This window comes from Fusarium tjaetaba, assembly GCF_013396195.1.
Source record: "Fusarium tjaetaba strain NRRL 66243 chromosome Unknown NRRL66243_c0000063, whole genome shotgun sequence".
Classification (NCBI taxonomy): Eukaryota; Fungi; Ascomycota; class Sordariomycetes; order Hypocreales; family Nectriaceae; genus Fusarium; species Fusarium tjaetaba.
Window position 1 is genome coordinate 261,036 of NW_023501259.1, and position 26,625 is coordinate 287,660.

The 26,625-nt window shown below is 48.4% G+C and overlaps 10 protein-coding genes across 10 annotated transcripts; 6 read left to right on the forward strand and 4 right to left on the reverse strand.

Moving 5' to 3' along the window:
* Positions 1 to 976: 976 nt before the first annotated feature.
* On the reverse strand, positions 977 to 2,207 carry FTJAE_3256 (uncharacterized protein; the record flags this gene model as incomplete). Its single annotated transcript, XM_037349534.1, has 2 exons — positions 977 to 1,835; positions 1,891 to 2,207. The coding sequence occupies 2 exons, from the start codon at positions 2,205 to 2,207 to the stop codon at positions 977 to 979; spliced, it is 1,176 nt and encodes a 391-aa protein (XP_037209648.1).
* A 409-nt stretch (positions 2,208 to 2,616) lies between these two features.
* Positions 2,617 to 3,936, forward strand: FTJAE_3257 (uncharacterized protein; the record flags this gene model as incomplete). Its single annotated transcript, XM_037349535.1, has 3 exons — positions 2,617 to 2,900; positions 2,947 to 3,122; positions 3,176 to 3,936. The coding sequence occupies 3 exons, from the start codon at positions 2,617 to 2,619 to the stop codon at positions 3,934 to 3,936; spliced, it is 1,221 nt and encodes a 406-aa protein (XP_037209649.1).
* Positions 3,937 to 4,415: 479 nt separating this feature from the next.
* Positions 4,416 to 8,766, forward strand: FTJAE_3258 (DAL5-Allantoate and ureidosuccinate permease; the record flags this gene model as incomplete). The annotated part of the gene is made up of 13 exons (XM_037349536.1): positions 4,416 to 4,637; positions 4,693 to 4,773; positions 4,829 to 4,929; positions 5,002 to 5,419; positions 5,468 to 5,605; positions 5,660 to 5,763; positions 5,816 to 5,907; positions 5,959 to 6,003; positions 6,059 to 6,147; positions 6,205 to 6,347; positions 6,398 to 6,514; positions 7,125 to 8,148; positions 8,323 to 8,766. 13 exons carry the CDS (start codon positions 4,416 to 4,418, stop codon positions 8,764 to 8,766), a joined length of 3,018 nt encoding a protein of 1,005 aa, XP_037209650.1.
* A 272-nt stretch (positions 8,767 to 9,038) lies between these two features.
* Positions 9,039 to 10,369, forward strand: FTJAE_3259 (peptidase acyl-coenzyme a:6-aminopenicillanic acid acyl-transferase; the record flags this gene model as incomplete). The annotated part of the gene is made up of 2 exons (XM_037349537.1): positions 9,039 to 9,208; positions 9,262 to 10,369. The coding sequence occupies 2 exons, from the start codon at positions 9,039 to 9,041 to the stop codon at positions 10,367 to 10,369; spliced, it is 1,278 nt and encodes a 425-aa protein (XP_037209651.1).
* Positions 10,370 to 10,891: 522 nt separating this feature from the next.
* Positions 10,892 to 13,129, forward strand: FTJAE_3260 (uncharacterized protein; the record flags this gene model as incomplete). Its single annotated transcript, XM_037349539.1, has 4 exons — positions 10,892 to 11,001; positions 11,242 to 11,354; positions 11,664 to 11,978; positions 12,039 to 13,129. The coding sequence occupies 4 exons, from the start codon at positions 10,892 to 10,894 to the stop codon at positions 13,127 to 13,129; spliced, it is 1,629 nt and encodes a 542-aa protein (XP_037209652.1).
* Positions 13,130 to 13,365: 236 nt separating this feature from the next.
* On the reverse strand, positions 13,366 to 17,468 carry FTJAE_3261 (heterokaryon incompatibility protein het-E-1; the record flags this gene model as incomplete). The annotated part of the gene is made up of 9 exons (XM_037349540.1): positions 13,366 to 13,411; positions 13,456 to 13,823; positions 14,361 to 15,528; positions 15,575 to 16,174; positions 16,232 to 16,256; positions 16,307 to 16,480; positions 16,534 to 16,797; positions 16,848 to 17,052; positions 17,097 to 17,468. The coding sequence occupies 9 exons, from the start codon at positions 17,466 to 17,468 to the stop codon at positions 13,366 to 13,368; spliced, it is 3,222 nt and encodes a 1,073-aa protein (XP_037209653.1).
* A 357-nt stretch (positions 17,469 to 17,825) lies between these two features.
* On the reverse strand, positions 17,826 to 20,996 carry FTJAE_3262 (uncharacterized protein; the record flags this gene model as incomplete). The annotated part of the gene is made up of 1 exon (XM_037349541.1): positions 17,826 to 20,996. One exon carries the CDS (start codon positions 20,994 to 20,996, stop codon positions 17,826 to 17,828), a length of 3,171 nt encoding a protein of 1,056 aa, XP_037209654.1.
* Positions 20,997 to 21,822: 826 nt separating this feature from the next.
* FTJAE_3263 (uncharacterized protein) lies at positions 21,823 to 22,201 on the forward strand (the record flags this gene model as incomplete). The annotated part of the gene is made up of 3 exons (XM_037349542.1): positions 21,823 to 21,866; positions 21,915 to 21,981; positions 22,028 to 22,201. The coding sequence occupies 3 exons, from the start codon at positions 21,823 to 21,825 to the stop codon at positions 22,199 to 22,201; spliced, it is 285 nt and encodes a 94-aa protein (XP_037209655.1).
* Positions 22,202 to 22,417: 216 nt separating this feature from the next.
* Positions 22,418 to 24,427, reverse strand: FTJAE_3264 (metacaspase-1A; the record flags this gene model as incomplete). Its single annotated transcript, XM_037349543.1, has 1 exon — positions 22,418 to 24,427. One exon carries the CDS (start codon positions 24,425 to 24,427, stop codon positions 22,418 to 22,420), a length of 2,010 nt encoding a protein of 669 aa, XP_037209656.1.
* A 205-nt stretch (positions 24,428 to 24,632) lies between these two features.
* Positions 24,633 to 25,971, forward strand: FTJAE_3265 (uncharacterized protein; the record flags this gene model as incomplete). Its single annotated transcript, XM_037349544.1, has 6 exons — positions 24,633 to 24,674; positions 24,746 to 24,948; positions 25,162 to 25,262; positions 25,314 to 25,552; positions 25,612 to 25,865; positions 25,914 to 25,971. 6 exons carry the CDS (start codon positions 24,633 to 24,635, stop codon positions 25,969 to 25,971), a joined length of 897 nt encoding a protein of 298 aa, XP_037209657.1.
* Positions 25,972 to 26,625: the final 654 nt, after the last annotated feature.

Consider the following 26,625-nt stretch of genomic DNA (forward strand, 5'->3'; position numbering starts at 1 on the left):
GATGCATAGCATCTAATGTAGATGCTTCCTATCTGGCCAGATGCGCCGTCCACGCAATTACAATGGAACTCCTAGGTATTAGACTTGTTGGGCCCTGCACTTGGATTGCTGAAAAATGGGGAGCGAAAGTACTGGATGAGAATGAAAGGTTGGAAATATTGGATGAAGACAGCTTTTTACTGGAGAAGCTTGACAATCTCGATGAAGAGTTTGCAAGAGAGTTTGAAAGCCGAAATGAGTCAGTGGTAGATTTCCTACGAGGACACTATACTGAAAGAATGGAGGGAGTGCTGAAAGAGATGGATGTCCCTTTGGGGGATGATTATAAGCGTGGGCTGCTTGCCGCTGGGGTGGTGTTAGCAGAACCCAAATAGGGTGGTTCCGACTCTAGTATGGATGCGGTCGAAGTTTGCGAATACGGCTATGAAAATGATGACAAGATTGATGAAGTAGTCATTTGGCTGGAGGAGTGAAACAGAGGGGTTGAGATGGCATATGGATACAAGGGACTTGATATCAAGATTTATCTCGTACTGTATGCGGTTGTTGTTTGGAGATGTGAATCAGTACTAGCTTAGTGCAGTAGTGAAGGCGCTGAACTTGGCAGGGACCGCCAATAGACTGAGAACCAACAGGTAGGCTGGGGAATCTAGAGCGAGGGGGATAATTTCGACACTACATAGATCATATCGCCTCAATCGTTCCTAACTTCGTATCTTGAGGACTTGAGCCCAACACCTAAGGACGTTCTATCTCAGTATATGAGAGGTGTGAGGAGCATGATTAAGTATCAGGAACCAGGTCTATCCACTTAACGTAACACGCTTTATTCAATAATATTATCCACTGCTTGAATACAAACATCAAGAGTTGATCCAACGACTGACGTTATCAGTGAGATATCTAAGCAACAAGTAGTGACGAACCAAGTGCGACCGATCGGGCAACCTCTTCCTCGCGAATTACACGAGGTTGATCAAAGCGACGCAAATCCAAGCTTGGGAGTAGCATCCTCCTGGCTATGAATAACATAGTAGTTCTTCATGAACAAATTTCCCAGCACAGAGTATTTGCCATTAAGCTGAGTCGTGATCGCTCCAGTGCAAAGACGCGAGTTGGGGTCATATACCGTATAGTTGACATCTCGTCCCGGAATAGTGAGCGTTGTGCTGTCGATCTTGAGGTGGAAGTCAGGAATAGTGGCATTGCACGGGTACGTGCGAGAGCCTCCCTCCGTGAGCTTGTACCCCTTGATATGGCTATAGTAGTCGTTGACCACAGCTTCAGGCAGATAGACTAGGTACGTGCCGGAATCGACGATGACCTCGCCAACCTTGTTTTTGCGGTTGAGTGAACTCTTGCCCACGGCATAGGAGCTTACATTCATGGACCAGTACTTCGTGCTGACAACGGGGGTATAGGAGACTTTGCCCTTGAACTTGGTACTATCGATATATCCAAAGTCCCATGTCGCAGGCTTACCATCAAGCCTCAGATTCGCAGCAAAGACCTTCTTCTTCAGAGTGGGGAGGAGAGTTTCGAAAAAGGTCTTTTGCTTCTTGGGCGTGATCTGGTTGATGGTGCTGAATGCGAGACCCATGATGCCGTCGTAGGCGACTTCGGGCTGGATGATAAGGGCGGCTTCGACGGCCTGCTTTTTGGCTACGACGGGTCCTGCCTTGACGGTATCGGTGAAGACTTCGCCGCTGATCACATCGCCAAAGGCGTACTTGAGGGTGAAGTTGTAGCCCTTGAGAAGGGTTGCGGATGAAGTGGGGACATAGCCTGGGTGATCCTCACGCTGGAAGGGGGAAGAGTCGTTGGAATACACCCATCTGTTCAGTGAGATGTCAGTCTAGATCCGCGATGCTGAAGCAGGGAAGTACTCACAAGTCAGCGGAACCAGTATCGTAGAGCATCTTGAACGTCTGGTTTCCAATGACAGTAGGGGTGAAGAATGTAAAGCCCCCATCGACAGGCTTCACTTTCACGGAGCCCGACTGCTTGGTGGTACGCGCTTTGATGTTGCTGCCATGCGCCGTTGGGAACTTGGCCTCAAGCCTCTGCCGCTCAGCCACAGGATCGAATTCCTCTGTCGTTGACGGCAAAGCATTGAGGCTGAAAGCAGCGCCCTGGCTATCTGGCACAGCAAGTCCATGAGCAGAAGCAGCAAATGCTGCAATCAGTTGCAGGAGTTTGAGAGACATGATGAGAACAGTCGTGTAGTATGACTAGGTAGGCACGAAAGTATCGTAAAAATAGGCATTCTTTCTTCCCCATTTTATGGCCAAGCGCACGACCTCGTTCCCGCTCGTTCCACTGTTACATAGATAGTTCGCGCTTTGATTTTCCGCCGACTTTAGATAAATTGCCGGGCTCCGCATACGAGTTAATTTCCCAAAACCGGCTAGCAAACAGGCTCGCCACCAATAGCGTCACAGCAGGCTCGGCAGATCAGGAATGTGATCCACTAAGAAACTCGTATCGACGAACAGGTCTTGGCCTCATGACTTCATCTAGACAGGGGCTACACCGTATAGTGGGTGGGTTAGTCCGTTTATATATAGCCTGATAGACATCAGGCAACTTGGTTGCACATCAACGACATCTACAACCATGGCTCTCTTCACTTTGGCCATCGTCGCTGCTGCTGTTGCGTTCCCTAGCATCGCTGCTGCGGGCAAGACTCCTGCTGGTGTCATTTCCGTCCCGCTGTCTCGCGATGCAGGTTTGACGGCGTACTATGCGAAGCTCCAGGTTGGCACACCGCCGCAGACCGAGTATCTCAAGATCGACACTGGCAGCCCGCGCTATTCCTTCCTAGACCCTCGTAATGAGGTGTGCAAGAAGCAGGGAAACAATTGCAAGACCTTTGGCACGTTTAACAACAGAACATCTAAGTATGTACCCAAGTACTTGTAGGTTCTGTCGCTAACCACTATGTAGAACATCCCGCTATGCAGGTGATGGGTTCGCTGATGCCTTGGGCTACGTCGGTCGAGGCGATTACTTGGAGGACACTATTGTTATCGGCGGTGTTTCAACCAAGAACATGTACTTTGGCATGACATCCGATTACAGTTTCCCCGACAAGCTCAGCGGTGACATCAACACAATTCTCGGTAAGGAAAAGCTATACCATAAGGAAGATGCTGAACTGACGGCGATGCAACAGGTCTATCACTGGAGTGCGGGTATGCTGGCCCCAAGTGCACTGACAGGTTCTCCTCATACTTCCTGCCAGAGCTGAAGAACGCCTCCAAGATCAACTACCTCGCGACGAGTCTCTACCTCGGCCCCGATGACAAGAAGGCCGCCAACGCTAGGATGCTCCTTGGTGGAGCTTATGACAAGGCCAAGATTGACGGTGATATCATCACCGTGCCTATGGTCGACCCTTTCAACGAAGTCCTTACCGGTGGCCAGACCAACGTCGTCAACGTCACCTCTGTCGAGGTCTTTCTCACCAAGGGCAACAACCGCACAAAGGAGACTTACGGGAAGAAGAAAGTCGGTATTCCGGTGTTGCTAGACACTGGTGTTGCAAGCTTCTATCTCACAGACAAGACCATGGCTCCTATCCTCCGCGCTTTTGGTGCCAAGACACAACCTTTTGGCCAGCAATACTTTGTGGTTAACTGCAAATACGCTGACACCAAGCGTAACGACGGATACATCGCTGTTGAGTTTGGCGTTCATGGCACGATCAAGGTTCCGCTCTACGGCGTGGTGACCAAGTTCTCTGACGGCACATGTGGAGTATTCGCTGCTTCTCGCGGGGACGAAGTGTCTATCTTTGGTGATCCTTTCCTGCGCAATGTGTACAGCATCTTTGACCAGGAGAAGTTTTCTATCTCGATGGGTAAGGTGAAGCATACAGCTGAGGAGAATATTGTGGCTTTTCCCAAGGGAGGCTTCAAGCCGACTCGTTACTGAAGAGCATGAGGAATGTAGAACTGATAGACGATGTACATGGATAATTCGTGGCTCAGACGTAGCAGGGAGAAATTAGCGATATAGGTTCTTCTGTATATAACTAAGTGAAGAAACATAACGACAATACATGTTTTCCAATTTCTTGATTCCTGAAAATCTTTCGTGACTTCAGTGCAATACTAAAGTTAACAATCACAAAAGCCGAGGACACGCTTCCCCGGATACCCCAAAAGCGCTATCTTGCCATCTCGCGCATTCGTCCCAAAATGGCCAAACGGGCGACCCTGGGCAGAGCTATGCCCTTCTGAGCCACCTCAGCGGCCGCTATCATCCCCACCAAACAGAGCCATCCTAGGTTTCAAAACCAGTACCTGCACAAACATGACCCGGTGATATAAATGGCGGCTAATCGCGAACCACCAACGGCTGCCATTTGATGAGGCATCATAATTGTGAGTGTGAATTCATAAGTCAACATAATGGATAAAGACCTGAAGCCTGTTACCACCGTACCCACGAACTCCACTGTCGGGATGGGTGAGTTGGTTGAAGATACAGCTAGCGGTCGCAAGCCCACCGATACCTTGGATGATGATGAGAAGCACTCGGTGGAACTGGGGTCTCCACCTCTTGGTCTTGTATACACCTCCAAAGAAGATGCGAGAGTCCGATGGAAGCTCGACCTGATCCTGCTACCCATGGTAAGTGGTTATCTACAGAAGCTGGAACATGCGGAAACTAAGTGCAAAAAAATAGATGGCGTTCACATATGTCCTCAACTATATGGACAAAGTCGCTTTGTCCGAGGCTTCCATCTTTGGTATCAAGGAAGACCTGGTCAGCAAATATGCACCTTGGAGATATCTACATGTAAAAACTGACATCTGCATAGAACCTCGTGGGTCAACAGTACAGCTGGTCATCCTCGATCTTCTATCTGGGCTATCTAGTCTGGCAATACCCCAGCTCTCTCTTGATGCAGAAACTTCCCATGTAAGTCTTCATCCTTCGTGAACTTGCCCAAGTTTATCTTGACTTACCTATCGTGTTCTAATCACTGCGCAGCGGACGATACTTTGGCGCCATGATCTTCCTCTGGGGTCTCACAGCCTGCACAACGGCATTCACAAAAGACTTTGCAACACTCTGCGTCAACCGCGTCTTCCTCGGTGTTTTTGAATCCTGCATGTCACCCATCCTCACGATCCTCATCTCCCAATACTGGACCCGAGAGGAACAGCCTCTTCGCACGTCTTTATGGTGGTCGGCCAGCGCTGTTGGTTCCTTCATGGCTGATGCGATAACATATGGACTATCGGGTAAAGATCATTCGGGCTCCAAGTATACCGTCTGGCAAGTCGTCTACCTCGTCTTCGGGCCGATGACGATGTTTTGGGGCATTGTGGTCTTTTTTGGTGTTCCGGCGTCGCCTCTGAGCGCATGGTTCTTCAGCAAAAGGGAGCGGGATATCGCTACTGATAGGGTAAGTAGAGAATGATTCTAACTACATGCATTGCTGAAAAATCTGCAGGTTTTGAAGAATCACACAGGTATCAAGAACACTGAGTATAAATGGAACCAGGTCTGGGAATGCCTGATGGATCCCCAGCCGTGGTTATTAGCGATACACGCATTTCTCCAATGCCTGCAGGGAGGCGGCCTGACATCGGTGAGCAACCTTGAATTGAATCAGTTAGTACATTATATCCTGACGACTATACAGTTCTCCAAGATCGTATTGACCCAGACCCTTGGCTACTCTAGCCGCCAGGCTACTCTGATGGGCATGCCGTCCAACACCATCCACCTCGTTTCAGTGGTCTTTGCGTGAGTCCCCAACTTTGCAACTCCATTTCAGATTGCTAACTTTTTAATCTAGTGGCTGGTTCTGCACTCGCTTCAAGAATACTAGGTGCTACGTCATGATCGCAACGAACATCATTGTCTTGATAGGAGCCGTGTTGGTAGACAGTAGGTTTCTGGCGTCATAAATGTCTTCTTGTCATATCTGATTCGTGTTAGACCTGCCGCAATCTAACCACCAAGGTAGACTTGCGTCATTCTATAGTAAGTCCGAACCTTCGTTTCCTGGCTTATAATTGTCGCTCACTCCCTTCTCCAGTTATCTATGTCAACACAGTCCCTTTCGGGCTCGGTATGAGTATTCTCTCCTCCAACATCGCAGGATTCACCAAGAAATCCACCGCCAGTGTAAGCCCCTCCAAGCCTACCCGATCTAGACTAAACCGGTCCTGATAACATTCACAGGTCATGATGTTCCTGGGCTACTGTCTCGGCCAATTCACAGGTCCCCAATTCTTCATCACGCATGAGGCCCCGCAGTACCAGACTGCTTTCAGAGGCTTCTATTCCTCGGTATCTGCCATGATCGTGTTAGAAATCGTTCTTCTGTAAGGAATTATCATTTCACCTTCGCCCCAAATGCTCACCATTCTCTCAGCGTCTACATCAAGTATCAGAACCATCGTCGAGGTCGTCGTGAGGTCCAGGAAATCTGCAACGCAAACGTTGATAGGGATGATTTAGATCTTACGGATTGGCAGCAAGGATCGTTTAGGTATATTTGGTAGGCGTTGGTGGAAGCGTCTGAAGTGGTAGACACTCATGTGACTGCTACAGTTCAAAGGCTTGCTATCATGTTTGCCTGGTCTTGTACTCTATTGATCTGTCTTTGTGTACAACGATTCCTTCGAGTTGCAGGGAATATGTGTTAAATCTCGTTCATTTGCCCAAGAAAAACATTGACGTGGAATATATACCCGACTTTTCCATCTGTGACATTTTCCAGTGGTCTAAGGTGACTACGGCCTCGGCCTCACGCAGTAAACAGGGTTATAATATTATGGAAAGAAAATGGTGCAAAATCTCCTTCGAGATATGAAGAAAACAAGTTCTGGTGCCTTAGCGTGCGTCTAGTTACGCTTATCAGCGATTAGTCATTAGTTGCCCCAGACTTCAAATTAAACTCTAAGGTCGAAGTGCTTCTGCATCCTCTATCCCCCCTCATCTCTGCCTAATCCTTCACAACGACTCACCATGTCCCTATGCACCACTTGCACCAGAAGAAAACTATCTTGTGATCAACTAAAACCGCGTTGCTCGCCCTGTCGACGGTCCCACCTCAAATGCGCTTATGAGCCGTCATCGCATGCTGTATTCGAGTTTAGAGATGAGACAGAGCAGGTCAGATCCCAAACCAGGCGTCGTGGGAAACGAAAGAACACGTCCGAGGAGCCGAACCATGCAGAGATAAGCCCGCAGACCCAAACGACTTTTTCAACAGTCGAGGCGGATGTAACTGATTCGTTTGAACCATCGTCACTCGCAATGCTCGATGCGACGGCAATGCCTTGGATGGATGGGATATTTGACTCGTATCCAGATCAACAATGGGATTTGAGCCCAGACGCTGCAGCCTTCTCAAACGCGACTGGTCAGAACTGGATGCCATATACGGAATCACCTGGTCAAACTTCAGCCGGCTTCACCGCCAGCAGCCAGGCCTCGAGTTCCCCTCAAACAGTCTCCGATCGGGTTCTGGCGCAGCACTACACGCAGAATCTAGCGTCCAAGTACAGTTCTAAAGGCCAAACCTGGAACAATCACACTTATTTCTTCAATCGGTTCAACTCGAGCCATTCGTTTGTCATTTCGGCTCTTTACGCGTGGACAGCTGCTCACCTCCACTGCAACGGAACATTGAGCTCTGAGGCTAGTGCTCTAGAGCACTACAATAAGAGTCTTGTAGCTCTCAGGGATCGATTGGGCATTCATCTTGAATTTGAGGGCTTGGATGAAGACCTTGGCCAAGCTTGGCCTCAGCTTATCACCCGAGATGATGACCTGGATGCCGTCTCAGTGACGCTATACTTTCTCGCCTGGACAGATCTTCTCCTCTCAAGAAGAGCCTCTCTAAGGCGTATGGTGAGTCTCGAGGCTTGCCTACTCGAGAACCGGGGCCACGGTGATCAATCACAATCGGTCTACGGCAGAATGGCAGTGTGGTTCTGCTTCCTTGATGCTCGCGCTTCACTTTTTTCCCAAGGTGACGATCGTATTATCCAGTGTCTGGGCAACGACTTGGGATTAATGTTTGCTGTGGACAAATCATACAACTTTCTACAACAGGAATACACTCTGCTATACCCGAATGAGGAACGTCGATGGGACGAGGCTCATAGGCCTTTGTATGTGGCTACTTGTCGCTTGGTCGCTCTGTTGGGGATGATATCCAGAGGTGACCGTACTGCTCCGGGGGCGAATGAAGAGGCAATGACAAGAGCATCATTGAATAACATCAAAGAGGCAAGTTAGCGATTAAATGGTCCTTAGACTTTTGTAATCCGATCGCTGACGATGTACTAGGGCCTCGCCACGATTACCGAGGAGAAAGCCGCAGAAAACAAGGTACTCTCCATCTTCCTAACCGCAAACGCGCTCTTCCACGCAGTACACATTTACGCGTCAAGAATATACCGGTCAGGGGACGCAATCTATGCAGAGACTAGGCATGCCGAAGAGATAATTGGCATCACTCGCCGCTTCTACTGTAAACTGAAACGGCCGAGAACAGAAGCGCCGCCGACCAAGATATGGCCCATCCCACTCATCATGGCAGCAATCGAGGCAAAGGACCCTATCTACAGAGATTGGGCGCTGCAACTTATCAAGGACTGTGGCCAGGCTGGGAAGCATTATGCAAATGCATGTGTGTTTGTCGAAAAGGTGCATGTCGCCGAGGAGGGGACGGGCTGTCGCGCCAATCTTTCCCGGATCGCTCAAGACATGGGCGACGATTTTGTGATTTAATGAGCGACCGGAATTCAATTTAAGCCTCGTAAGCCACTTTTGTCTTTGCTAGCGACAAAGGGCGGCGGTTCGTGGTTGTTGGACCCGTCGCCGATTTGGACTATTTGGGACAATCGGGCGAGGCGCTAGCAGGCGCAGCGAGGGATTGGCGACTGCAGTTCGGAACCCGGTACAGCGCCCCGTCAGACCTCTTTCATATAAGTATTCGTGGTAGTTCAGGTGATAGCTGGATATATTCAGTAATCTCATATCATCACCTACTGCCTTTTAACATGCCTTCTGCCGAGACCTCTATCATGGACGTCCCTCGTACTTTATACTACCAACACATTGTTGTCGAAGGAACGCCCTATGAGCGCGGACTTTCGCATGGAAGACAGGTGGCTGACAAGGTCCGTGCCAATATCGAATACTACAAGCTTCCTGGAAAGCTGCCTCATTGGTGCGTCAACCATTGTCACCACTATTCTCGCGCATTACTAACAAGCAACTCAGGTCCATCTCCTCCAAGATCATCGAAACCGTCTACCTCCCAGCCTTTGAGATGTTTTACCCCACCGGTCTCGAAGAGATCAGAGGCATCGCAGATGGCGCAGGCGTTACGATCGAAGAGGTCATTATGCTCAATGCCCGATACGACCTTGGCAGATGCATGTATCGACTGCAAGACGGTGGCAAGACTCCCCAGGAGCTGAGTGAACATGATGAATGTACAAGTGGATTCTTTCCGCCTGAAGCAGTGGCGTCTGGTCGTGCTCTGGCGGTGCATAACTGGGACATGTCTAGCCATCTCTATAACCAGGACCTGATCATCTACCTCGAAGTGCACCCAGACCCATCTGAGGACCGACCCTCTATGTTTATTCTCACTGAAGCTGGGCAGCTGATCCGCAGTGGAATGAACTCGGCTGGCATGTCGGTTACTGCAAATTCACTGCTATGCAGCGAAGACTACGTGCCCATTTCGCACGTTGACCAAGACGGGGTCTACCATGAGATCAAGAACCCCAAGCCTGTTCTCCCTCTCTCAGTAGCAAGACGCGTCTTCCTCGAGTACAGTAACTATGCAGAGGGTCTGGTAGCTATTAACGCCTTCCCGCGCCACGTCTCAGGAAACCTACACGTCTCAACAGCCGAAGGATTCGCAATGGCCATGGAAGTCTCCCCAACCCGCGTGTACAAGTTCTACGGAAACATTGACGATAACTACCTCATCCACAGCAATCACTTCCTCAGTCCAGAATTTCTGAGCCGTGATGATGTATATGATCGATCTCCTGGTGGGAGCACCTGGTTCCGATGCTTGCGAGCCGAGAAGGGAGTAAGAGCTGACTGTGCAGCGGGGAGATTGACGCCCGAAAAGATCAGGATGGCGTTCTCGGATCACTTGGCGTATCCTGAGAGTTTGTGCAATCATCCGAATTTGAACCAGAGGAATACGCCTAGTGCTGTGTTGACTGGATATACGTCTAAGCAGAACATGACGGTCGCTTTTGTCATATATGACCTGGTGGAGCGGGTTATTACAGTGTGCAAAGGGCCTCCTTGCGAGGGCGTGCTACAGAAGTTTAAGCTAGAGGAGAAGCGATTATTGAAGTATTAAATGCAGCAGGCACAGTGTGGCTTCGGGTTGGGAATATAGCTGGTATGCTTCGTCGATAGGGCATATAGATACGTGTCGCATTTAGAAATATATTACACAATTATGTTTCACTCTATTGTCGATCAACATGCGTGTCGCACCAATGTAAAACACCATGAGTTAGATTGTCAAGCTTGAAAAGATGCTTAAAAAAGTTCGGTATCTAGGGTATGCGGCGTGAAAACGAAGGTGAAACCTGGGGTTGTTTGAACAGGGATACTGACTGAGGCCGAAACGTCGCTTTGCTCGAGGCTGAAACCAGGGACTCATGATATCACAGTTGTGTTTCAATAACTGCAATGTTGATCGAGCCTCGAGCACTATTTAATCCATGAAATACTACTCCCAGAATGGAATTACTATCCCCATCATCAACTCTCTTCTCCCTCTCCAAACCTCTCATTTCACATCCTCGGTAGCGTCGCCACTCCGCTCACCATGAGACTCTCCTCAATAGCCTTGCTTTCATTCCTCTCAACAGCCATGGCAGCTCCCTTGGTTCGTGGCCCCGGCGGTCGACTTGTGCAAGAAGGTGCTGGGTGCACGCTCGTACAAGGCCGAAGCGTATGTGACGATGGGTTTGGCAACACCTTGTAAGTCGAAGCAGCCTCACAATTGAGAAGTATGGGTGTTAATCTTTACGTGTAGCTTCGAAGATGATCCATTCTCGTCAAAATAAAGAATGAAACAGGGGGAGGAATGAAATGCTGAGGCTTCTCACAGTGGAGGATTGAGACCTGAATAATTCCGCTCGAGGCGTTGAACTGCAGGATGGGTTGGCTAGTCCACCCGGGCCGAACAAGATACCACAAATGATAATCTAATGAATCTAGAACTCTCACCAAATACTCCCCATCTTTGCCGTGCCACTTTAAACACTCTCAAACATATGATCTCCTCAAGTGGAGACAGCAAAATGAGGCCATCTCCACTGAGCCCAGTCCGCGTAAGAAAACTTGCGGCCTGACATGGATACAGCCTGTTCAGACCACAAATTTGTCACTCTCTATACCAATTAATCATTCAAAAGGCAAATCTGTGGATTTCCCCATTCGAATGTTCTATGGTAAACAAAGCTGGCCGATTGCGATTGGATCAAAATCTCGGCTCTGCATTCCACGTCGCTATGCATGCTGCAGCTGCACGTTGAGTTGGGCACTGAGCGCCTCACTTTCTGTCCAAAATGGAGAATAAAATCCTCACTCTCTCTGTAGATTCCTTTGAAATTCAACTTCATCTTGTAATAATATTTTAGAAGTCATGACTTCATCTAATTCTAGCGAGGACTTGTTTCCAGCCCTGGAGTCGCTCTCCAGGTTAATCGTGCCTCACATCAAGACCGCGATATTCGTCGCGCTTGTTTTAAACCAATTTACTATCTTCCCTGACTTTAATGTTATTCTTTCTCAAATATCGAGCCCGTTGATTCTCATCGTTGCGCTGTATTTTGGCGGTATTTGGACATTACCCAACGGCCAGGAGAGTACCAGTACTCTATCGTGGAAGTTATTGCTGGGACCATTCTTCGACTTCAAGACCATCTCTAGTCGGGTCGGTACATACTTCAAAGGTAGGACGAGTCACTCTTGTCGATGGAAAATTGGGTGCTAATATCTTGTGTTTGTTCCAGTTGGCTCATTGATGTCTTTGGCCTACTACCTGACCCTCTACTACGACCTACCTCTCCCATTCCAACCATGGGTTCAATACATGTTCGTCGGCATTGCCACGACAGTATCAGCAGCTGCATACCTCTTCGCTCCCATCAGCAAGATCTACGGACCTCTTCGGTTCTGCTACCTTGAACATGCCCAGACATACTGGCTCGTCGTCAACTGGTGGTCACTTACCGCCGTCGTGCCCTTCTTCTCCCCAACCCTTCTTCCAATCTTTGGCTTCTGCCTCATCAGTGTGACGGTAGGTACATGGGTTCACATCTACTTCGCATATCGCGAGAAAGTCCGCACCATTGCCTGGACCGTTTCTGAGAATGCGGCCCGTGCAAAGGCAGCAGCTGAAGAAGCCCGAGATTTCGGATCTATGGCAAAGAAATACGAGGAGCAGATGGTCAACGCGGCAGCTGAGGCGCGACGTGATGCTGTTATTGCAAACTCAGTTAGACTGACTGACTTCTTCGACTGCGCATCTCGTGCATGGTCTGCTCTCGCTGAAGCTACGGCCCCAGCTGAGGATGCAGTCGCTCAAGCTCAAAGGGTCATCGCCTCCGCTATCATCTGCGAAGAGACAGAAAAGGTCGACGACAAACAAAAGGCAGAAAACGAAAGACTAGCAACATATTTCAGACAATCCGCCGAAACAGCACATGAGCGCGCAAGAGAAACAGTCGCCCTCCTCCGCACCGCCCAAGCTTCCGTCCGTGGCTCCGAAAACGCAGCACGACAAGACGAAGTATCCCGCCGCCACGCAGAGCACACCGCTGAGAATGCGTCTAACGTCGCCAAGTCCGTTAGCGACACTGTCGCGTCTATCCAAGATGCTGAGCGTAGAGCGGCATGGGCTGGTGGTGCTGCTGCGAGGAGGGCTGAAGAGGCTGTGACTATGGCGACGAATGGTGAGATTGAAGAGGCGAAAAAGGCTGTTGCTGCGTCTGAGTCTGCTTTCCAGGCTGCTGAGGAGTCGGCTAAGATTGTGAGGGAGGGAATGGAGGCTGCGCAGAGGGGGTTGCAGGAGTGGTTGCAGAGTAGCCGGCATGGAGTTTAGGTGAATAGTGGGCTATGAAAATGGCAATGCTAACTACAAGAGTACCATATAGAAGTTAAGCAGTTCCTTAGGATCAACTTTCACTTTTTGTATTGTATAAGATATCAAGCCCCGCAGCTGTCTATCATAGCCAACCACCCCATTCCGTAGAGAATAAAGCCCGTGATTCATTTTCAAGCATTTTCACACCAATATTTCTTCCTAGAAGATCCCAGTGTACCGAGCATAGCCCAAACCTAGTTGGCAAGCTGTTTGGAGGCCCGCTTTCCGTTGTCGCCGACACTTGTCTCGTAATAGTCCGGCAGGTGTGACAGCGAAGAGCATACTTGATATATGTAATGTCCCCGACTAATTCCTTTTCATCTTGAGACACAGGCTGGATATCTATCAGGGATGTTGCAAGATCCCAGTTGTTCTTTCGAATAGCGTGAGAAAGCACCCGCTCATTTGCGTCCAGCAGGCCCGGTTTCAGTGGCTGTCCGAAAAACACCTTGACCATGCCGTCGCACATTGATTTCGGCCAGTAATACGGGACTAAGATATGATCAAACAAAAATTCAATGGTTTTTTCATGTAGTGGAGCAGAGCCTCCAGTCTCTAAACATTGCGTCAGAGACTGTTCAACAGCCTCTACGCCCTCAGTGCCAACTTCCTGCGCCGCGGCTAGGAGGTCAAGAGTATCACCCAGCTGACGCTGTAGGTGAGGATGCTGAGTCTTATTTGACTCCATCAAAAGCATAAATATGCTATCTTGCCAAAAAGGACGTCTCTCTGGTGAAGGGGATTGATCTGGAAGGGAGATTTTTATAAGCTGGTGGCGAGTAACCGCCCACTCTACTAATAGGTCGATGAATGACCTCCCCAGGAGAGTTTTGGAGGAAACCGACAACTCCAGCTCAATCCCTATGTCGCGTTTGAGAGTACTCAAACTTTCGACCGAGTCATGAGAACTAAGAATTTCTGCTAGAATGGCAAAAGGAACCATGTGTGGCTGTTCATGACGCCGATATCCAGTCTCGAGCAGCTGGCAAACTTCTTCTGCTAAGGAATAACCGCGTTCCTCACGGCATGTACAGCCAGTACGTCCGTCAGTGCCTGATAGAGGGGGAAGGTAGCTGATTCCACCTGCAATAGCCTGCCTCACTGCTCTAACGAGAATAAAGTGATTCAGTGGCAATCTTTTGCGGCAGAGACACTGATTCTGACAGATCTTGTGATGGCTGCTCATTACCATTGCGTTTAGGATACGCTCAAGGTATCCACAGCGAGACTCTAGTGACCTATGGAAGTCCTCTACAATCATCATCAGCACACGGCAAGCTAGACCGCCGTTGCCAAACTGGATAGCATAAGTAAAAACGTGCCAAAGGTCTCTAAGCGTAGCGGCGTCCATGAGTTTGCCATACTCAGCTACATCCAGTGGCACAGGGTTTATCCGATATGAGGAGAATCCGAGGTGAAAGAAGTGGACATTGTTGCCAATGGTCTTACTGACACGGTCTATCCAGGCCGGTTGGAACCAAGGCTCGCCCTGGGAGTATTGATGTGGCTTTTGAAGAATTTGGCCTAATAGTCTCCATGTAGCCTCATTATCATCCGAATTGATTGAAAGACCATGTCGATACCAGTGATTGGAAGCATATTGGAAGAATGAATAACCTTCGGTGCTCTGAGCAGGACCAAAATTACGCCTAGGATCAGACGAGACCGTAGAGTCGTTCCATTGGACCCTGCCCGATGAATATTTGTGTGACTGTGAAGACAGAACAACCTCACGTGTGAGTCGTCCAACAAAAGAACCAAGACTACCTCCAACTGCAGTTCGCATTGTCTGCTCAGCGACACCGCCAATATCGATATCCATATGTAAAGAGTCCGTAGAGCTCTTCACGGGCACCACTGCCCCTTGGAAGTTATCAAGGCTGATATATGTGACACACAGCTCACCCATGAAGCTGTCACACTTGTCCGCGTTCAGATGGAAGTCCTTGAAGTCGCCCGAGTCTGGGCTTAGAAGATACTGCTGAATGGAATGGTGGCTGAAGTGGACAGTACCTGAGTCTTCCACGCAGACGAGATTCTGGCACCACGTGGGTAAGCGATCTATTCCACTTATAAGATCGTCATTGTCCAAAGTATGTTGTTCTATGTCGACCGAAAGAGCCTCGCGAAGTTGATCCAGGGTTAGCGGCTCGAACGATGCCTGGACCAGAGTAAATACTTTCTGAACAATTGGTGTATTGTTTTTCATTGCTGCTATGCGGCCCAGGGTGCGGTCAAATGCGGTGGGAAGATCAGCTGGGATGTCTTCCAGTGCCTGTCTGATATCTTTATCAGACTTTCGAGAGCAAATGTCTTCAATCGTAAGAAATGCCCAAAGGAACCTAATGTAAGAGGGGCTGTATTAGTGAGACGTTCCACGTTCCTACATGAACATTGACTTACATTCCCCCTTCCTTTCGGTGTATAACCGTGATGATCTCCTCGACTAGGTCGGCGTCACTGACTATGAGATCATTTGTTGCTATCTTGCTCCTGATGAGGTCCTCGGCATATAACTTAATATCTGAACTTGTTGGCCCCAACCCTGTACGAAGGCGTGTGGTCTGAGGTAGAATTCGGTCGATATGATTTGAGCATGTTTCCCGAGAAGACAACAGAAGCTTGATTCGGTGGGACTCTGGAAGCTGGTCAAAGACTTCGCGAAGGAATTCTAGTATTTGGACATATCTTGCGCCATCGATCTCGTCCAGGCCGTCAATGATGATAAACCAATCGTCCAGATTCTTTGCCGCAGTGATAAATGGTAATCGCAAGGAGTCATCCGAGAACAGCGATGACGCAGCTTGGTTGAGACTGTCATCCAACTCAGATATGGCTGTTGTGTCTAATCCTTCAATCAAAGGGGATGCCAGAAGCTGCTGAAGACAAGAACGAATGACTGTTGATACAGAGAGACTCTTCCCTTCGTCGAAACGAAGGAAAAACAAGGAGGTAAATTGACGAGGTTTCGGAGAAGAGCACAGTTGTTCAATAATTGAGGATCTGTGGCTAGTTAGGAACAATTCTATTTTCAAAACTGTGAGGAGACTAGACACTTACGCTAAGATTGTCTTTCCAGATCCAACTAACGGTCATGTCAGAAAGAGAACGTTTTACATAACTACTTTAACTTACTCTTCCCAGTGATATGAAGCACGGCTGTTCTGTTGGCATTGACCCATTCTTGGTATTCTGTAGTGGAAAAACACCACTCGGCAGTACCCATGTGTCGTTTGTTACGCATACTGTTGAACGTAGTCAGAGAGTTGTAAGACGTCAACTCATGGACAAGCTTGCTTCGCTTCTTGTCTGACAGAATGATAAGTTCCAGATGTAATACACAATGGATGATTGAAACTGACCTTTTGCGTGCTTATTCTTGAGATGTTGGATATCTTTCATGGCAGCACTGTATTTGGTAGCCCACATGGAGAGTTTCCCCCTGTATTCCGAAGCCTCTCGCCGCTCTTTAGTCTGCTGTTGTTGTTCATGATGATCAGCTTGTGCTTTAGCCAACTCGATCTCACTTTGCGCATTCTCGGCTTTCTCTTTGACTTTCTCAACGGAGCTTCGTATTTCAGTCTGGAAAGAGGATGTCACAGCTCTCCATACTTGATTGGCCAATGCTAGAGGAACGTTGTCAACTTCAGCCCAAGAGATTCTTTGCTGTACATACTGGATTGGCGGATAAGGCGAACAACCTTCTCACAGCAGAGTATCACGGAAGTGTGAAACTCACAAACTGAATCATTGAGATGGGTTGAGTCTTGAAACAGAATCTGATAGTGACCTAGTCTGGAATACAGAGAGCCGAAGCCTTGCAACAGTTCAACAAAGGATTGGAATTGGGATAGGAAATTTGCGAGAACCTGAAGATCTGACTGTTAGTCAACAGACACCTGCCAGTGGCCACCATAGTGTATACCATGAATGTTAGCTTGATCGAACCCCAGATAAGGGCACTGATATCAGGATTCGATTGAATGTATGTATCGATGATGGGCGTGAATTGCTGGACGATCTGCAGAAACGATGTAAGCCGCGAAGCTATGCTTTTGCCTCGTCGATTCCCATCTCGTTGCCTATCTAGCTCAGCAGTGAACGCAATGATTGACTGAGCGTCGTGCGGCAGCTTTTTCAGACCCTGTAGACGCATCCGATCATCATCTGTCAGCATCGCCTGGAAGTGAGCGACTGCGTCCTTGAGCTTCGTAACGGCGGCACTTCCATCGGGCTGTCTCCTGCTGCCAGTTGATGGCCCGGGTCGAGATAAATATGAGCTTTTGTGAGGAATCATAGTTTCTTTTCGGCGTCGATGGATCATAGATGCTGATGGCAAGATCTTGGGCAAACAGCCCCTCAGCTCAGGCCTCCACAGCCTGATTTGAGGCCTCACGTGCTACCATGACTTGTGCGGCTGAAAGCTCGGGTATCTCATTGGAAGGTATGTGACAAGGCAGGTTCGGCCTCTGATGCGTATCCTCAGCGGATGATGGTATTGCAGTACTGTAAGCCTCATCTGTCTCTATTCTTCCACCATTAATGGCAATCTTGTTTCTCCTACCAACCAGACGATTAAGGACAAATACGTCTTTCTTACTTGTTTTTCTCAAGATTAGGTCCCCTCTTAGCTTTGTAAAAGTGCAATCTTGATCTAAACTCCATAGTGTACATATGGTGCCCAATCAGCCGAACCTAGATCACTTTCCGTACTCCCGATCAATGATGCGTCTCTATTTGAGCGAAAAAGAAGATCGTTCGGCGTACCCTTTCCGTCAAACTCCTGAGTATGTCCAATCTTGGTACTCTTGTGCCTCTCTATCCACCGTCTCCTTAATTCACGGGTCGCCATGTGTAGTCCTCGGCAGATCGACTCATCCGTTATATCAGAGTCGAGCAGCTCCTGATACGTCATCTTTGCCATGTCAACAGAAAGATCATCTTGGACGTTCCACAACGTACCAATAACATGCCTAAACCCAGCGACTTGGAACGCACTGATAAGGTTGATGTTCTCATCAAACGACGTCTCGTCTTTGATCTGGCCGGTGCCACACGCCGAAAGGTATGCAAGAAACGGTGCTCTTTGTCCAAGATTTAGATCTAAAAGGTCAGAAACCTTGAGTGAATCTTTCTCCCAGTCTTCTAGTAAGAGACAACTCTTCGATGGGTCTTCTGTATGAGCCAGGCCGTGACCAGCAAAGTGGAAGATTGTGCAGTCTGAAAGATACCGGATAACCTCCTTCTTAGTGCGGGTTGGTATGATTGAGTCGAGCTTCATGGAGCGGACCATGTCGTCTATCAACTCAACCTCTTCGTTGGCAAAGGAAAGCGTGTCATGACCAGGTGTGTGCTCCATCGCCACAAGCAGTGCCTGATTAGAGTTAGAGGACTTGGTAGAATCTCGTCGACCACGAATTATGTTTCGTATCGAAGACCCATATGAAGAAATAACCCTGTCAAGAACTGCTTCAGAACCTTGTTGTCTATGGTATCCTGCTGCATGAAGTGGAAGTTGAACTAAAGGACCTGTTGGAATCCACCAGACATGGGGCCACTTTCCCGCCGTCGGAATGTCAGTAAAACCTAGCATGTTGAGTATGGGGTTCATGATGGTATCCCAAAGCCACTCAAGGGTCTGCGAAGTTGCGAGAGTCCAAGGCTTTACCCTCCGCTCAAGTTCCTCCAATGTTATGCTAGGCAGGTCCAATGTACGAACCTGGCTGTCCGAGACAACGAGAGCGTCGCAACGAAGCCTGCTGACGTTGATCACTGCGATTGGGCCGCGCTCTGAAGCACGGTAGATTTCATCTTCTGTATGGGAGAGCATAAAGTCTTCAAACCCAGGCAACTTGCGGATTTCAGCCGACAACTCGGTGAATTCCCTGGCAGCAGCATGTCTTCTGTTGATCGAAGCTTGCGACTGCGTGTCTGTCGGTCTACCATGCTCGGCACGCTGGTCCAGCTCAGCTTGCAAAGTGCGGTATCTCTCCGCTAGACCTGGATGCTGCCTTGCCAGATCTTGAACGTCGCTACGCATATCTTGGAGCGACGCCCCAATGATACCGCGACCTTGTTCGAGAAGTTGCAATGCTGTCATAGGTGACTGCCCAGCCTGTAAGGCTGCAGCTGCCGCGTCGGAGGCCAACCCAACTACTTTGCTGAGTACATACTGTCGATCATGATTTTCATGGGGCCATGATACGAGTTTCGGAATAAGACTTACTGCGAGCTTTGCAGTATCATATAGTTGCTGATTGTCTGACGAGTTGGAGAGAATCATTTGGCCAGCAGTAATGCGATCCTCCGTCGCTGAAGCATCGTGATAAAGAGCTAGTTCATAATCCTTGATAGAGTTTTCCAAATACTGTTCGTCTCCGGTAGCGGTATAGAGGTTCAAGTAACAGGTAGCAAGGCCGTTTAACCACGCTGCTCTGAGTGCATGGTCTTGTGACATCAGGCCCAAAGCTTCGTCGGCATTTTGTATGGCCTCTTCTAGATCGGCTAGATCTCCTGTATGCTCATATCGATCACCCAACTGGTCGCTAAGGATATACAGATAGTCTGCTCTCTCCGAATGGTCCAGCGGCATTATTTGTATGGCCTTTCTCTCGAGTTCAATAGCCTCATCGACATCGTCCAAGTCTTCGGTGCTCGAAAAGCGATCTCCCAATTTGATTGCCAGGTTGAAGAGTCGCTCTGGCTTCTCAGGCTCCATGTCCAACGACTTTCTGGCGCAGTCAATAGCTTCATCAATGTCTGCAACATCATCCGTTCTCAGATATCTGTCACCCAGACGGTTCCCTAGATTTGTCAAGGTGAAACCTGCCTCCTCGCCATTAGGCATCAGTTTGAGTGCCAATCTCTCTAGGCGGATCGCTTCTTCAAGGTCTGCCATTCCTTCAGTCTTTAGGTACTGGCAGCCGAACAGTCGTCCTAGACAACGTAGCCATTTGGGTTTCCAGTTGATGTCGGGAACCAAGGTCAATGCCTCATCAGCTACCGAAAAGGCCTCCTCAAGATACTCTTCGTCTTCGGTTCTTTCATGCAGAATACATAGATAGTTGGCTCTTGTCATCATCCAATCCACTTTACTCATATTCGTGTCTGAGGAATCAGTCGTGATCTGCCGATGAATTCCAACGCACTCCTCCAAATCCTGTACCTCGCCCGTCCACGTATACCGGCTATACAAGGTTTGCATCAGGCTTTTCTTTGCGAGCTGGCTCTCAGGCATAAGTTCAACGACCTTTCTGAAGATCTCGATACTCTCGTTCAGATTGGAAATTTCCCCTGTTACTTCGGCCCTCATGTCAAGCTTCTTTCCTAAAACAATCAACCTGGCCGGCATCAGCGAACTATTGTTGGACTCTGTGGTCTTGATGGAGAGTCTCTGGTAGCGAATGACCTTATCAAGGTCGGCTAAGTCTTCCGTCTCTGTGTATTTTTCTTCGAATAGGAACTCAAGTCTTCTGAGGAATACAATCCTTCGCGGATCGCTTTCTGGCGTAAGATCCAACGCCTGGATCCCGAGCTCTATGGCCTCTTCCATATCACCGAGATCATCTGTTTCGGCAAATCGGTCGCTGAGTTCATTGCTAAGTAAATGTGATTGAAGAGCTCTGTTTTGGTGATCCTCCGGTGGAGTTAATGCCAATATCTCCCTTCGCATCTCGAGGGACTGATTAAAATACTGTAAGTGTTCAGTATTTGTAAATATGTCTTTGAGCTGTTTGATGCGATCAGTCAAGATCGCAATCCTCGCCTCGTTGGCTTGAGTGCTCATCTCTGGCTTCTCTGCTATGATTGATTGTAAAGATTCCATGTTCTTGAGGGTATTATCGTGCGTACATCGGGCTACTGCGGAGACGCCACTGCGCGCTTTGGGTTTTGTGGAAAGGGTTTATGATAGTAAATAGATCTGTTGATATTGAGCTTAATCTTTTGGCTACATTGAAGGTTCCGATGCTATCGAAACAAGGCACTGGGGGCGTAAATGGTCATTTAGGCTATCACCCATAAGCTATTACTCCTGTAAGCCTGTAGCCTGTCTAGCCTGTCACGCAAGGCCTCCAACGGGTCACTCACCTATCTTGGCCATAATCAACTTTGCATATTTAAGGCTTACTACAAGCTTGGTCAGCCGCCATATGCCAGGATAACTACGGAGAAGAAGGCCTCTCAACAGGCAGCAGCCTAAAGATAGCGAATAGATGTTCTGCCTCAGCAGTCGTGTAACCACCTTGATAGTGTCATCACACTAAAAGGCAGAGCCCTACCCTCCTATAACTCCGATAAGGCGGAAGAATATTAGCTGCTGATTCGGCGCAGAAACCTCGCTAATCAACCAACCGTTCTTATAGGTGGAAAAAAGCTCACGGTGCATCGCAGTCGCCTCTTTTTTGCTGCATGAAGGCTCGCTTAGAACCTCCCTGTGATGTGTCGCCTATTCTTTGAGGCCGACTGGGTCGCAAGAAGTTGAGCCCCATGCGCAGCATGGCTTCTTAACTCCTCGCGCTTGGGCTCAGCCTCCACTACTTTAAATCTTAGATCTGCTGCTAGTACTCTATAGGTCTAGGTAGCTACCGCAATTGATCCCTCGTCTCTTAGTAACAGCGAATCTGCTTTAGTTCGGCTCCACCACATTCGCGATGGGTGATGCGCCAGGGAACCAAAAGGCTCCGATCGAGTCAAGGTACGCTACGCCCTCCGGTAGTCAATGATGCCATTGACTGTCACATAGTCAACAGGATGCACCTAAAGTGGAGGTGATTGATGGAGGTCGCCCAACGATCAGAAACTTCGCTACGGTAAGTTACTATGGCACGAGGCCTCTACTCAGCTAATACCTATCAGACTACGAAACTGAGACCTAATGATATAGTCAGGGTACTGTCCACTGGATCTACGTACACTGTATCAGAAGTACGGGGAGGAAAGTATATTCTCTGTGATGATAGTGGCAAGGAGGTCATGCAGGGGCGCGAGTATGATGAGACTGAGTTGGAATTGGTCGATGACCCTTTCTAAGTTAGATATAATCATTATCAGATAGGCTTATAAAGCTTATCTAATGCAATTATATCAGGTAGCTAGTATACTGCCTGGATTAACTTTAATAAGAGTGTTATTTTAAGTTAATAGTCCCTATAGCTAATAGCTTACATCACGCCCCTCATACACCATGACCCTTTCTAATCCCTATTCTAGTGCCATACATATGCGCATGCGGTGTGTAGCAATTATTCAGTTGATAGATGTCCAAACAACGAAGTTTTGCGATATCCAAGCTCCCTTATTTCCAGCACTCCTCATTCTTCCTCCAGTGCTCAAGTGCTTGATAAGGTCAGAAAGAATATCTGCCCCAGCAGATGAGTTCCTCAAAATCGACTTGACATCCAGTCCCGGCAACACCATGCCCGGAAATGAGACCGGTTTGTCTGTTATGAAAACTTTGATAACATCTTTAGCCTGGCCCTGTAAACTCAGAGGGCTTGGAACCGTCATTTTCAACTTCATCTCTTTTATGCCACGATTCTGGCCATGAGTTGGTGGTATGAGGACATAATCGCCTCCTCCGGAAGTAGAGATCAGGTTGTTCACACCCCAAGAAGGAGCAAAGTCAAAGACAGCCATGTAGAGCGGATGGTCCGCAAGGTTCTCGATAGTGAATCCAAACGTCCCTCCGTCTAAGACTTTAAAGATTCCATTTGTGGTGGAGTCTAACATCGGCTTGAGCGCGTATTTTGCTCTTAGCTCCGGGGACGGAAGTAGATTGACTAAGCCTTCGAAGTACTTGAACGTTGCGACATGTTGAAGAACTTCCATCATTTTAGGAAATGAATCTTTTAGGCTGGAGTCGAGTGTTGGGAGCTGAAGCATGTTCTCCTGTGCTTCACCGAAGATTTCGTATCGGTTCAATTTGTTGATGGTTAGTTCAAACATACAGAGGGCCTTTTCATCTTTGTCTGTGATCGCCTCAGAGTATTGTAACACTTCTGATCTGTCTTTTGCCTTCGAATTTTGTAGCAAGTCTGCCGGAAGCCATACCTTGATGCCTTGAGATGAAACAGTCGATAGTTGGGTGGCATGCAATGTCCCTATATCTTTTCTGCTCAAAGCGAAGGCTGGTGTTGACGCTCTTTTGCCTTGTGCAACTATCAACTCTGACTCGAAAGGCCAAACATTGGAAACTACGAATTTGACCCTCGAACGATCAACTCGACTCGGGGTAACGGAAAGACTGTTTTGGACAGTAAACTCATCTCCGATTGAGATTCCATGTACTTGTCCAGCCTTGATAAAAATCCTTGAACCTTCAATCTTGCATACTGGCCAAGCAGTAAGGGAGACTGGACCCAGAAGTGGCCCAAAGAAGGAGAGGTGAGTATTCCCGTAGCGCATTGGAGTCTGGCTGCATCCTGACGCTTGCATCATAGAAACAACGGTCTCATGGAGCGATTGGTGCGATACAGCGTCATTCACATTTGCCAAGGTCGTAAGGGCCCTGAGAAGGTGATGGGTGAGCGCGCCTCGTTTCTGGGTCTTGTTGACAAGGACCTCCATGGCCTTTTCGTGTGGACCGCACGCTGTAATAATTGTGTACCCTTCGGGATTGACAAGCCAATCTTTGCCAATCCTTGCATCGCGCCCGGGAATACCTAGGGCTTCTTTGCATTCTTGCTCCTGCTCAGCACGGTCGGTGTCAAGCGACGGGTCGTATTTCATAGCCCGGACCCGGTCGCCTCGAGTCACGGCACCCGAAAAACAGCAGTCCAATGCAACTGTGATAATGAGGCCTTTGTCGACCATTCGTTTGAGAGCCTGTGCTAAAAAGCGCCCGCGAAAGTAGCTAGCACCATGCTCACCATTCTCATAAAGAACAAGACCTAACTCGCCGAAGCCAGTTTCGCCAACGTTGCCGTCCGATGGTAATTGAGTACCATGTCCAGAGAAGTGGATATACACATGATCGCCAGGTTTCGCAGAATCAATAATTAAGCGAAGCTGCTTCAGAACATTCGCCCTGGTTGGCCTCTCATCGGGTGTCTCTGGTGGATCTTTAGTGGATTGATGATCCTTGGGCACAGTGGCTGTGAGCACGGAACTATGGATAGCCGTAGCGCTGTGCTGTTCCAGATAGGCCCTGATGTCGCTAACGTCGTCGACACTGCCATGAAGATGGCGGTCTTTGGGGTAATAATTGATTCCAATCAGTAGCGCCCAGCGCGATGAAGATTCTTTAGTGGCGGCCATCGAATGATTCCAAAGGATCACGATAGGAGCATGCTCTGACTGAAAAGGATGAGAAGTTGGACTGTTGGATGATAAGCATTGACGGCCCCTGGTATTATTGGGGCTGAGTGCATGCACAGCTGACGCCTCGCGGACGGACCGAGCCTATAAGCTTGGGTCGCAAAGAGGCAGCTCGAGACACTAAAAAGTACAACATCAATCACAAATGCAATCTCTTGCAACGTTTCAACCTACGGAGAGAGTGAAAGTATTAGCATTCTTCCACAGCTTCAACATTCCTACAATACTAGACTTACCAGATTTTTACGGCAATACCAGCTTTCTACCAAGAACAATGTCTTCAACTACTTCCGATATCGAATTGGGCCAGTTCAACACTACGCCATTATCGAGGATAGGCACAAACGGCAGAAGTTGGAGGCTCAGGTGGCCAAATCTGGCATGGCCATCATCTGCCTGTTTCTCACTTCCTGCGTCATTGTTATGGGGCAGGAGTGCTCCGGTAATGCAATTACCGCAGAGTAAGCAAGGCTGTCGAGGAAGTTCTTATAAGCGAGGCTAACTGCTATCAAAGTTGAGGACTACCCTAAGGGATATCCCCAATTCTCGTCGTTGATATCTTCGCATGAATCTTTTTTAGTTGCACGAAGGTTTCTTAACGTACGTGCACGATTATTACTACTCAAACAGAACCGTGCCGTTGAACTAGAGAGCAAACTGCACAAGATTGATAGAGATGAAGACAGGCCACTGTTCCTGGGCAGTTGTGAGCGGGATCAGAATACAGACCGAGCCAAGGTTGTTGCTGAGCTTGATGAAGCTCTGGAAGATTTAGGTAAGTCGTTCTTCAGCTCTGGTGGTCCTGAGGTCGAACTGACGTGCCCAGACAAGTTCCTGTTAAGAAGTAGACAGATTTCCGAACTTGAACAAGCAGATCCTCGAGCTGTGACAAACCTTCAGAACTGGCTCAATGGCACGGGATCTATAGCACGAGCAGAGAGCAGGTTCTTGAACTACCCACTGCAAGAGCTCCTAAGTACCAGTCCACGAGATGAATCTGCGATGATAGGGCTTGAGAATAATGTAGCTGAGAATCTACTCCGTGTTCGAGATTACTTATTCCCAGTACGTCAGCCCTTATCCTGCTTATACGATATCCCCTATCATGCTGATATAGTATACAGAGCTACTCCCCGAAAGTCTCCAGGGATACCGCCCATATTTACATCCCTACCAGATCAACTGCGGCTCTCATCTCTCGCGCGTTAATGATCCCAATCGTTGTCATCATGCTACTGGCACCAGTTATTCTCTGTTCCTACTTAAGCAACACATCATCGCGGCTGTTTGCTGTTGGAGGCGCGACAGTATTCTTTGTAGCGATGATCTCTAGTGGAACGAGGATGAAGAGTCAAGAACTGATTATTGCAGGAGCTACGTAAGTTGACATGGTGTCTGTTATGTATCTTCTGCTAACCATTCCCAGATATGCTACAGTTCTCACGGTTTTCCTATCAGAGTCATCAGGTTTACCTTCAGGCTAGACTGAATCTTCCATTTAACAAAACCCTACATCTCAGCTAATACTTGGTGCCAACTCTGTCGAGATGAATTGCAGTGTCAGGACTATGTACGACTGCATTTAAATGCGTCCTGCCAATTGAAGACCATTCATATTTTGATACAGTGTTTATTGATTACAAATACCCATCTCTGTCTACCCGTATCAAGCTCGAGTCCCCTCAGAAAGATGAGTTACTGCGGAAGGTTCCGTGCCGGCCAGAGGGGCCCGCTGTGCTAACCGTAGCAAGTTAGCTTAGAATTATGTAGAAACCGCATAGAAACCGAAACCGAGAATCGAGACCCTCATTCCCAGTAAACCCCACAACGATAAGATGCTGACACGTAAATACGGGCATCGCCAACTTCACCTGAACTCGTCTCGGAGACATTTCTTCACTGGCAATCGATCGTACTTCTCTCGGTGCAATATTTAGACCGTTTTTAATGCAATGGAACTTCTACAGACGTATGATGCTTCAAAGTCAAAGCTCAAACGGGTCCCGGGTTCATGATAGACCCCGAGACCCGGAGAGTCTAACGATTAATAGAAATGGATGTCGATCCACTATCATTACTAAATGTAGGTCGAATGCCGAGCAAATGAGGTCATGTACTTCATACCTGATGGCGAAATA